Source organism: Canis lupus, chromosome 11 (genome assembly GCF_003254725.2).
Source record: "Canis lupus dingo isolate Sandy chromosome 11, ASM325472v2, whole genome shotgun sequence".
Taxonomy (NCBI): domain Eukaryota; kingdom Metazoa; phylum Chordata; class Mammalia; order Carnivora; family Canidae; genus Canis; species Canis lupus.
The window spans coordinates 56,489,564-56,502,101 of record NC_064253.1 but is presented as its reverse complement, the minus strand read 5'-3'; the positions used below and the strand labels follow the sequence as shown (position 1 = coordinate 56,502,101).

Below are 12,538 nucleotides of genomic sequence, written 5' to 3'. Positions count from 1 at the left end.
AGGTCACACGAGCCTCCTAATTGTGAATTACGCTACTCTTTGGAAAGTCTTCTGCTCATCACCCTTTTAGTATTTCATCCCAGTAACCACTCCATTTCTTGTTGAAATGCTATATCCTCCTTGCTGCTTTTATGCTCTAGTAGTTTGTTCTTTCTTTCTCTGCCCCATCCCCGTGGGTAGGAGAAAGGGAAAGGGCCTGCCTACCGGTGACAGAATGCAATAAAGAAGTAAATGTGGATGTTCTTGAACACAAGAACTGCCAATCTCCCCCCACCCCCAGATCTTGTCATCTTAACTCTCAGCTTTAACTATTGCTTTAACTGAAGTTTGGAGTAGTTGAGGAGTCTCTTAGTGCTTTGGTCAGAACCTTAGGCTCAGTTACTTCCTTGGTGCTTTAGTCCTGGTTATGAAAAGTAGTCAAATGCAGCTGCCAGCCTCTTCATGCTGGTGGGGAGAAGGTACTTGGTGCTCTGTCAGCTGCTTTCTTACTGACTGGGCAAGGCAGAGGACTGGGGACATTGAAGCAGATCAGTGACTGCACATAAATTCTATATAAGAGTCTTCTTCCCCTTTCAGTTAGGTCAGTCACCTAGGTTTATACCTTTGGCTCATTGAATTTTTCAACCCTTTAGTTTGTCATCATGACCTGTTTAATTTCTTTTAAAAGTCTCTCAAATTACCCCCACCCCAACCTAGGCCCTTATGTCCCTTCTCTGTATTATGTTTCACTCTTTGAACTGTGTAATCTTACCTCATAAAATGTAGACCACTGATCTTTACATCTTGAAATCATTGCGCTCCTCACTTAGGAGAAGTCTCCTGTGCCTTCCTATTTTCTCCTATAGCAGGTATCAACCCCTCTGTCTGTCTTTCACTGGTATTATACTTACCGTATACCCTGGTTTTCTTCTTAGCAGTCTGTCCCCAAACTAACTAACCTTCCAACGTATCTACCAATACTGCACGTATATGAACTTCCATATCCAGATTTTGCTACCTCAGTTACTTTATTCAAAGAAACTACTCTGCTCATCTAACCCATGGCAGTGCTTTCTGCCATTTTTCTGTGCTCTCTACAGTTTTCTGGGATACTTTGTGTAAGCCTTACTACTTGCATCATCTATCTTGTGTGCTGACTTTTCACATGTGGTCATGAAGCCCTTGAAGAACAGAATGTGCTTTTGAATTCTCCATAGGCCGTACCTGCTTCTGTGTTTCCATCCCCATTGGTTCTCATCCAAGGACTGCCATGAGCTGTGGATATGTCCTTGATGAGCTGTGCATGACAGAATTGTGATGAATGTGTAAAAGGGAAAGGTGAGCAGATGTTCATCCTAGTAAAGTAAAACTTTCTAGTGGTGCTACTTCATTGTGGATTGGTTTGCCTTGTAAACACAGTCTCATGGCAGGTGTTCCCTTGTAGGCTAAATGGCTGCTCTGCCACAGATGCTGTCAAGGAGATTCCTGCACAAGGTAGGAGGGGAGGGTATTATGCAGTTAGATAAACTTGGGCACCTTCAACTTTGTGAATCTTTTTTTTTTTTTTAAGACTTTATTTATTTATTTGAGAGAGGTTGAGAGAACACAGAAGGGGGGGGGGGAGAAGCAGGCTCCCCACAGAGCAGGGAGCCTGATGCCCAGCTTGAACCCAGGACCCTGAGATCATAACCTGAGCTGAAGGCAGGTGGGATCATAACCGAGTGAGCCACCCAGGTGCCCCTCAACTTTGTAACTCTAAGTAACTACTCTCTTGACCTAATAAAGTAGAGATCAGAGAGGCTGATGGGAATTAAGGGATTGACTAGGGTATTGTGAAGAAGTTAAACAGAAATTCTGATAATTTATAGCTGAGTAGTCATTATAGTTTATGGTAGTATTTTTCAGTGCTGTCTTTATATTCCATGATGTTGAAAACAAAATTCAAAATTATAAAATATGTTTTTGTGGCCTTCACATTTGATCGTTTATTTGACTACTGAGAGAGTGCCATTTGGAAGGCTGTCTAGCCTATATAGATTCTTTATTTGAAAACTTTTTTGAATTACTGAAAACAAAATGTTCATTGCAGCTGCATGGTCATTTCACTTACTGGCAAATAGGAGAATTATGCTTACAATTTCCACAATGATAGAGGATGTGAACTTCAGCTGATTGAAATTTGCTTTTTTTCTCCCTTTTTAAATCAAATCCAGTGGTGAACATAGTAGTTTTTGTACTCACTCTCTTGATTGTGAATTGATTTGTCACTGTTGTATTTGTTAGCTTATCCTAAGGCATGCCCAGCATTTTTCTCAAGTCTTTTGGGGGGAGGGAAGTCTCTAGAATCCTCACTTTATGATGAAGTATGTTTTTTTTTTTTTCCTATTTAAAAGTGATCCTTTTATTGTCATAAATGAGTTCTAGTCCTCAAGCAAGGATTTCAAAAACTTCCCATTCTGACTGCAAAACCGATGTCATTCATGGCCTCTCTCACCTTTAAGCAGATAGGCTGCTTTTGTGGTCTCATAGACTTGTGGAATGTCTAAAAGAACTTTAAAGTTATTTGGTTCAATTTCTTTGTTCATTTAGGAAATGTTGTGGAGTCTCTACTATTTGTCAAGCCTCATTCTAGGTATAAGGAAACAAATGTATAAAAGTGTAAGACTGGGGTGCCTGGATGGTGCAGTTGCTTAAGCAGTCAACTCTTGGTTTCAGCTCCTGTCATGATCTTAGTGTCTTAAGATTGAGCCCTTTGTTGGGCTCTGTGCTTAGCATGGAGTCTGCTTAAGATTCATTCTCCTGGGACGCCTGGGTAGCTCAGTGGTTGAGCATCTGCCTTCGGCTCAGGGCATGATCCTGGGTCCGGGGATCAAGTCCCACATCAGGCTCCCTGTGAGGAGCCTGCTTTTCCCTCTGCCTGTGTCTCTACCTCTCTCTCTCTCTGTGTCTCTCATGAATAAATGAATTAAAAAAAAAAAAAAGATTCTTTTTCCCTTTCCCCCTGCCTTTCCTGCTCATGCTCTCTCTCTCTCTAAAATAAATAAATCTTAAAAACAAAATAAAACAAAAAAACAGTATAGAACCTTCACCTTCTTGGCAAAAGTAAAATAAAACAAGAAGAGAGGCATTTCCACAGTGAAATAACTTTTTCATTATTTTAGAATAGCCTTAGGTTTTTCAGATGCAAGGTCATTATCAAATGAAGGGATCATAATGATCAAGGCTTGTTGCCAGTGGTGTATTTGCTTTGCCAAATACATATACGAATGGTCATGCCTTCTTTGGTATGTGTACTTAGTTCTTAAATGTGAACTAATATGATTTTGCCTCTGTATTAGTTTCCTGTGGTTCTCACAAATTAGCGTAAACTTGATAGCATAAAACAAATCTATTTTCTCGCTGTTCTGGAAACCAAAAGTCTGAAATCAAGGTACTGTAGTATGGCCACTGTCCCTCTGAAGGTTTTAGAGGAGAATCCTTTGCCTCTTGTAGTTTCTAGTGGCTCTGGGCTTTCCTTGGCTTTGTACCACACCAATCTCTACCTCCATCTCTATATCATCTTTCCCTCTCTGTCTCTATGTCCTCTCTTCTTGTAAGGACACCAGGCATTGGATTTAGGGCCCACTTGAAATGCTAAATCCAGGATGATTTCATCTCACAATCACTAATTATGTCTGCAAGAGCCCTATTTCCATATAAGGTCACATTCTGAAGTTCTGAGTGACATGAATTTTGGGGGTATCCTATTCAACCTACTGAAGCCTCTGGTCCTTTTTGACCCCAAATCTGTATTTATGTAGATCCACAGGCAGAAAGAAGTGAACTATTTGTGTGTGTATGTATATGTATCTCAAATGTTAATCCTTAGGCTTGAAAATAAAAGTAGTGAATTTTTAAAAATATTTATTTATTTATTTATTTACTTACTTACTTACTTACTTACTTACTTATTTGACAGAGAGCATAAGCAAAGGAAGAGGGAGAAGCAGGCTCCCCACAGAGCAGAGAGCCCAATGCAGAACTAGATCCCAAGACCTGGGATCATGACCTTTGAGCCCAAGGCAGACACTTAACCGACTGAGCCACCCCAGGCTCCCAAAGGAGTAAATACTTTTGTTGTATTAAAAATTTTTAGGAAAATAATTTTCTTTGCATTAATAATGAAATAAAGAATACAGAATAGACTTTCTTAAAAGAACGGTTTTCGGTTCAGAGCTGTATTAAGCAGTAGATACAAAGATTTCCTGTGTACTCCCTGCCTCACATGTGCATAGCCTTCCTCATTATCAACGTCCCCCACCCAGAGTGTTATGTTTATTACAGTTGATGAGCCTACCCTGACATATCATTATTGCCCACCTTCTGTAGTTTACATTAGGATTTCCTCTTGATTTTGTACATTCTGTAGGTTTGGACAAATGTGTAATGACATATATATACCATTATAGTATCACACAAAGTAGTTTTATTACCCTAAAAATCCTCTGTGCTCTACTGATTCATCCATCTCTCTCCACTAAACTCTGTCTCCTGATATTTTCACTATCTTGATAGCTTTGCCTTTTCTTGTCTTGTTTCTTTTTTTTTTTTTTTTTTTAATCTTGTCTTGTTTCTTATATGATGTCATATAGTTGGAAACAAAAATAACATAGCCTTTTTAGATTGACTTCTTTCACTTAATAGTATTCACTTAAGTTTCCTATATATCCTGTCATGACTTAATGGCTTATTTCTTCTTTTAGCACCAAGTAACATTCCATTGTCTGGATGTTCACCTACTGAAGGACATCTTGGTTACTTCTAATTTTGGCAGTTATTAGTAAAGCATCTGTAAACATCCATGTGCAGGTTTTAGGCCGATCTAAGCTCTCACTTCCTTTGAATAGATATCAAGGAGCATGTATTGCTGGATTACATGGTAAGAGGATATTTAGTTTTGCAAGAAATAGCCAAAATATCTTCCAAAGTGGCTGTACCACTTTTCTGTTGCTCCACATCTTTGCCAGTATTTGGTGTTGTCAGCATTGTGGATTTTGGCCATTCTAATACGTGTGTAGTGGTATCTCAGTCTTTTAATTTGCATTTTCCTGAAGACGAATGGGAAGCTTGTTTTCATATGGTTATTTGCCATCTGTATGCCTTTGGTGAGGTGTCTGTAGGGTCTTTGGCCTGTTTTTTAAATCAGGTTGTTTGTTTTCTTATTATTGAATTTTAAGAATACTTTGTATTATTTTAAATAATAGGCCTTTATAAAATATGTCTTTTGTAAATATTTTCTTGCTGTATGACTTGTAATCTTACTCTTTTGACAGTGTCTTTTGCAGGCCAGAAGCTTTTAATTTTAATGAAATCCAGTTTATCAATTCATTCTTTCATGAAGCATGCCTTTGGTATTACATAAAAAAAGTCATCACCAAAACCTATATAGATTCTCTCCTTTGTAAACTTCTAGGAGTTGTATAGTTTTTTTGTTTTAGGGTTAATTCTGTGATCCATTTTGAATTAATTTTTCTGAAAGGTCTGTGTCTAGATTCATTTTATTGCATGTGGATGTCCAGGTGTTATAGGATCATGGTTGAAAAGGCTGTCTTTTCTCCAATGTATTGCTTTTGCTCCTTTGTCAGAGATCAGTTGATTCTATTTATATGGGGCTATTTATGGGCCTTCATTTCCATTATTCTGTGTATTCTTTTTGTCAGTATTATACTTTCTTGATTATTATGGCTTTATAGTGAGTCTTTAAGTCAGATGGTGTCAGTCCTCCAGTTTTGTTCTTGCCCTTCATATTGTGTTGTCTGTTCTGGATCTTTTGCCTTTCCATGTAAAATTTAGAATCAGTTTTTCAGTATCCACAAAATAAGTTGCTGGGATTTTCATTGCATTTGCCTGAATCCATAGATCAAGTTGGGAAGACTTCACTTCTTGATAAGTTTGAGTTTTCTTATCCATGAACATGGAATAACTCTCCATTTATTTAGTTCTTTGCTTTCATTCATCAGTTTTATAGTTTTCTTTCTTTTTTTTTTTAATAAATTTATTTTTTATTGGTGTTCAGTTTACCAACATACAGAATAACACCCAGTGCTCATCCCGTCAAGTGCCCCCCTCAGTGCCCGTCACCCATTCACCCCCACCCCCTGCCCTCCTCCCCTTCCACCACCCCTAGTTCGTTTCCCAGAGTTAGGAATCTTTATGTTCTGTCTCCCTTTCTGATATTTCCCACACATTTCTTCTCCCTTCCCTTATATTCCCTTTCACTATTATTTATATTCCCCAAATGAATGAGAACATATGTTTGTCCTTCTCCGATTGACTTACTTCACTCAGCTATAGTTTTCTTTATATAGATCTTGTACGTATTTTATTAGATTAATACCAATTTTTTCATTTTGGGGCTTGCTAATATGTAAATGATACTGTGTTTCAGATTTTAAATTTCACTTGTTCATTGCTGGCATATAGGAAAGTGATTGACTTTTATATATTCGTGTTGTATATTCAATCTTGCTATAATTGTTTATAAGTTCCAGGAGGGTTTTTTGTTGTTGTTGTTCATTTCTTTTGGATTTGCATAGATTATCATGTCACCTGCAAACAAAAGTTGTGTTTCTTCCTAATCTTTATATGTCTTATTGCATTAGCTAAGACATCCAGTATGATCTTGAAAAGCAGTCATGTAAGGAGACTCCTTTGCTTTGCTTTGCTTTTCTTAGTTGGAAAACTTCAAGAAGTTTCTCACCATTAAATATGATGGTGGCTGTAGTTTCTTTGTAGATGTTCATTAACAAGTTGTGGAAGTTCCCCCCTATTCCTGGTTACTGAGAGTTTTATCATGAAAGAGTGTTGTGTTTTGTCAAATGCTTTTTCTGCATGTATTGATGTGATCATATGATTCTTCTGTAGCCTGTTGATGTGAGAGGTTACACTGAATGATTTGCAAATGTTGAATTGACTTTGTATACCTGGGATAAATCTCACATGGTCATGGTATATAATTCCTTTTATCTATTCCTGGTTACTGAGAGTTTTATCATGAAAGAGTGTTGTGTTTTGTCAAATGCTTTTTCTGCATGTATTGATGTGATCATATGATTCTTCTGTAGCCTGTTGATGTGAGAGGTTACACTGAATGATTTGCAAATGTTGAATTGACTTTGTATACCTGGGATAAATCTCACATGGTCATGGTATATAATTCCTTTTATCCACTGTTGGATTCAATTTGCTAATATCTTTTTGAGAATTTTTGCATTTCTGTTTATGAGAGATATTGGCCTGTAGTTTTCTTGGAATATCTTTGCCTGGTTTTGGTATTAGAGTAACACTGGCTTCATAAAGTGACTTAGGAAGTATTTCCTCTGCTTCTGTCTTCTAAAAGAAATGATAGAAAAGTGGTGTAATTGGGAATTCCTGGGTGGCTCAGCGGTTTAGCGCCTGCCTTTGGCCCAGAGCGCGATCCTGGAGAGTCCTGGGATCGAGTCCCACGTCAGGCTCCCGGCATGGAGCCTGCTTCTCCCTCCTCCTGTGTCTCTGCCTCTCTTTCTCTCTCTATGTCTATCATATATAAATAAATAAATCTTAAAAAAAAAAAAAGAAAAGTGGTGTAATTTCTTCCTTAAGTGCTTGGTAGAATTCACTAGTGCACCTGTCTGGGTCTGGTGCTTTCTGTCTTGGAAGGTTGTTGATTATTGATTCAATTTCTTTAATAAATATAGGCCTATAGGGATAGTCCATTTCTTGTGTGAGTTTTGGCAGATTGGGTCATTCAGGGACTTATTCTATTTCATCTACATTATCAAATTTGTGGACATAGAGTTGTTGATAGTATTCCTTGATTATCCTTTTAATGTCCATTGGATCTGTATTGTGATGTCCTTTCTTTCATTTCTGATATTAGTAGTTCTTAATTGTGCCAGTCCTTGTTCCTACATCCCCCCCCCGAAGGAATTTAATACAGTGAATAGATGTTGGGGGATGAAAGAGCAAAAGTGAAAGACAGTAATAACCTTAGGAAGTAGTCCCATGCCTAGATTGAAGGAAATAAGAGAATATTATCATAAGATAAGAGTTTGAAAGGAGTATCCACAGAGCTGGTGTTCAGAGTCTGGGGAGGGCATAATGAGCCACCACTTCACCTGAGTAACATGGAGGAAGGGTCTGCAGAGTTGAGGGAAGTCTACTGCCCATGTTTTTTTTTTTTTTTCTTTTTTTTTAAAGGTTGTATTTATTGAGAAAATGAGCGAGCGGGTGTACACACAAGCTAGGGGAGAGGCAGAAGGAAAGGGAGAAAGAATCTCAAACAGACCCCATACTCAGTGTGGAGCCTGATATGGGCTCAATCTCATGACCCTGAGATCATGACCTGAGCCAAAATCAAGAGTTGGATGCTTCACTAAGCCACCTACGCACCCTGCCCATGTTTTCTTCTTTGAAAAGCTGCCCATAAACATAATCCAGTCAACTGAAATGTAAAGTATAGGTAATCACTGTTGAGTAAATATGGGTTTTGGAGTATAATCATAAAACACTAAATTCTAGCAGTCAAAAATAAAGGATAACAGAGTAAAAACAGGAGGAAGGAATTAGTGAAGGCAAAAACATGTATAGTGACTTATAAAAAGAAAAACAGGGTTTTCTGGATAAGAAAACTTGGAAGAGTTTGGATAAAGTTGATCCACTTGTACTTAGACATAACACTTTAACTCTTTTTTCTTTTTAAGGTTTTGTTCATTTATTCATGAGAGACACATAGAAAGAGGCAGAGACATAGGCAAAGGGAGAAGCAGGCTCCATGCGGGGAGCCTGATGCAGAACTCTGTCCCCTAGGACCCCAGGATCATGATGTGAGCCAAAGGCAGATGCTCAACCACTGAGCCACCCAGGTGCTCCAGCAATTTAACTCCTAATTATAGACCCTCAAAAAATGCTGCTAATATGCGTAAGGAAGCACATGAGTGTTGATGCAGCATTGTTTGTAGTAGTATAATCTAGAAACATTTTTAATATCTATCAGTAGAAATGGCTAAATAGTAGTGCTATATTCATACTATGTCCCATAGCATTTCAATCCACATGTATCATTATGTCTACATAGAAAAGTTACAAAGAAAGGTACTCGGTTGGCTCAGTTGGAAGAGTATGCAACTCTTGATCTTGGGGTCATAAGTTTGAGCCCCACATTGAGTGTAGGGATTACTTAAATAAATAAAATTTAAAAAGTTGCAAAGAGATATACTCCCCAAAAGGACCTGACTCAGTTTCATGGATGAATGCTTATAAATACTTAAGGAACTTTTATGAAAGCTTATTATGTGCTTTATATGAATTCTAAAAATAACACATGAAGTCCTATCACCATTATCATCCTCACCCCTTTTTTATAGATAAGTACCCTGTGGCACAAAATGGTTAATTTGCCTGGTATCAACCACTAGGAAGTGACAGATCTGGGATATAAATCCAGGCAATCTTCCTCCAAAGGCTGTACTCAACCACTATGCTATACTCATCCCTGTGCTATCTAAACTATTTCAAATTGTAATGAAAGATGAAACTTGTCTAATGATTTTTTAAAGACTAATTAGTAAAATATCTAAATATGTAGTAAATACAGTATATAAAAAGAGAAATGCAGAACAATCTCAATCATATTAACACTATCCTAGTAAAATATTAGCAAAGTAGCAGAATTTTATTAGACTGAAACCTGCAACTTTAGCAGATAGAGCTATTCTAAGAAGATAAGGATTATTCACTGTTGGGAAATCTATTTCAAACTTTTTTTTTTTTTAAGATTTCATTTATTCATGACACACACACACACACACACACACACACAGAGGCAGAGACACAGGCAGAGGGAGAAGCAGGCTTCGTGCAGGGAGCCTGATGTGGGACTCGATCCCAGGACTCCAGGATCTGCCCTGGGCCAAAGGCAAGTACTAAACCGCTGAGCCACCCAGGGATCCCCCTCTGTTTCAAAATCTTACCACACAAATCAAAGGAATAGAAGCAAATGATATTGTTTACTTAATAATTTTTCAAATGATAGAGGAAAATATTCTAGATTAAATAATTTAATATAGAAAAATAAGTATAATTGGAATAAAAATGAAAACTTATGTGCCCTTTTCCATTCCTAATTTCTCCCTTTCTAGAAGTAACCCCTTTGGTGAATATCAGGTAAATCAGATAAAATATTTTAATGTATTCAGGTCATCTTACAGTGTTACTTAGCTGAAAAGTAAATAAAAATCATGCTATTATGTACATAATGTTTACTGTCTTATCCTTAAACTTTATAGAATTGTGCGTTTTTTTCAAGTATAGTTGACACAGAATGTTACTTTAGTTTCAAGCGTATAACATGGTAATTCAACATCTCTACACATTACGCTCTGCTCACCACAAGTATAGCTACCATCTGTCACCATACAACACTATTACAGTATCACTGATATATTCCCTGTGCTGTACCTTTTATTCCTGTGATTGTTTCATCCATAACTGAATGAAGGAACATAACTGAATGAACTGAATGAATGAACATAACTGAATGAACTTCATCTCCCATTCTCCTTCACCTGTTTTGCCCACTCTTACCCCCCTTTACCCTGGCAATCATCATTTTAAACTTGTTCTTTGTAGGTCTAATTCTACTTTTCATTTGTTTATTTATTTGTTTTATCTTTTAGAATCCACATTAGAGTGAAATCATTTGCTATTTGTTTTTCTCTATCTGGCTTATTTCACTTAGCATAATACCCTCTAGGTCTTTGTTCCTTCTTTCTTTACCTGTATCTCATGGCAGTTAAACAAAGGGAGACAGGAGTGTGCAAGGGAGATGGAAACCTAAATTCAGATTTCCTTTAATAAGTCATGTTGTATATTGGCTGCTCCTTCTTCCCTGTTTCTCTGTGGGTACTTCCTTTTTCTTCCAGATGAACTGCTTATTTTCAACTACTTACCTCAGGATCCACTTCTCAGGGGATGAAGATAGGCTGTCATTTTTCCTATAAAATTTCCTATCTATCTCTTGACGTGGCTGCTTGCATTCCCATGGTGTCACTTCAGTTTCATCCATTGTTTCCTTACATTCATTGTTGGGCTTGATTAGATGGAGGTCAGGTTCAGTTTTTTTTTGGGTTAAGAATACTTCACAAGTGGTGCTTTTTATTTCCTATTGCATCCTGTCAAGAAGCATTAATATCTGGTTGTTCCACTTTTGGTGATAAGATTGCTTAATAACAGTGGCAGGGTAGTTGTTCTGCATTACGATGAACTCAAAGGTTCTTGAAAGCCCGGGCAAAAAGGGAGTATAACATATGGTGTAATCCTCATTGTTCAGTGCCTAGCAGTTATCTTTTGAGAATAGATAATGACTTTGCCAAGTACTATGGATGACTCTTCAATTAGAATACTTGAGAGAATCTTTTCTTTTTCTCTTTTTTAACATGAAAGGGAAATTAAATGATCTTGCTGGATGTTTTATACACAAACACACACAGATGTGTGTGTGTGTGTTATTCACATCCCTTTCCCTAGTGCCTAGTATAGTGCCTGACATGTATGTAACAGATGATTCAATGAGATATTTATGGAATGAATGACCTAACGAAAGAATATATGTATCTACATGTATGTAGATTCCCTTAAGTAACTTTCTCTCATCAGGTGTCCTGGATGAGAATTGCATTGTAGCATAAGAAGAGTAGTCATAATTTTCTCTTGGTACATATTTGCAAGTATGTGTTCTCGACTGTTACTTATAAGATCCAGTGTAGGTACTAATCTGGAGATGGATGAATGGGATGTTGTTTCACACCGCCCTCACCCTCCACCCCCTGCCTCTGTTTTTAGAGTGTGTACAGAAAAAGAAGAAAACAATTCTCATCTTAATTTTTCTCCCAATTCCCATGCTTTATTAGTACCGCCATTGCTAGAATTTAGAGTTTTAGAGGAGGAATATGGGATGATTTTAAGAGAAAATCCTTTCCATACATTGAGAAGATCACTTCCAGTTCTGAAAAGCTTTGGGCCTTTTTTGAAGGTCAGAGAAATACATTGTCTATTACAGGTAAATTAGATCATCCCGTTTTTTTTTAGTTTTTAATTTTAATTCTAGTACAGTTAACATACAGTATTAGGCTCTCATCCCATTTTTAGAATGTCGTGGGGAACAAAACAGGACATCAGTTCCTTTTTTAATAGAGTTGGCACAATGTCGCATTAGTTTCAGGTGTACAACATAGTGATTCAACAACACTATACATTATGCTCTGCTCATCACAGTGTAGCTACCACCTGTCACCATATAACACTGTTACAGTGACATTGACTATATTCCCTGTGCTGTGTCTTTTACTTTGGTGACTTATTCAGTCCCTAACTGGAAGCCTGTATTTCCCTCTCCCCTTCACCCGTTTTGCCCATCTCCTGACCCTTTCCCTGATAGTAACCATCAGTTTGTTCTCTATGGGTCTGCTTCTGCTTTTTGTTTGTTCGTTTTGTTTTTTAGATTCCTCATGTAAGTGAAATCACGTGATACTTGTTCTCCGAC

General features: G+C 37.5%; 1 protein-coding gene across 4 annotated transcripts in view; it reads left to right on the top strand.

The window, feature by feature from the left end:
* Positions 1 to 12,538, top strand: part of ERP44 (endoplasmic reticulum protein 44) — a 93,170-nt gene that overhangs the window by 14,310 nt on the left and 66,322 nt on the right. The window contains exon 1 of one of the 4 annotated variants that reach the window (XM_025433068.3): positions 1,424 to 1,473. The exons of the other annotated variants lie outside the window; for them this stretch is intronic. Within the exon in view, the coding sequence (XP_025288853.1) occupies positions 1,429 to 1,473 (45 nt within the window). The 5' untranslated portion in view covers positions 1,424 to 1,428. Of the gene's footprint in view, positions 1 to 1,423; positions 1,474 to 12,538 lie in introns of those variants that run through there. 4 annotated transcript variants of the gene reach the window in all.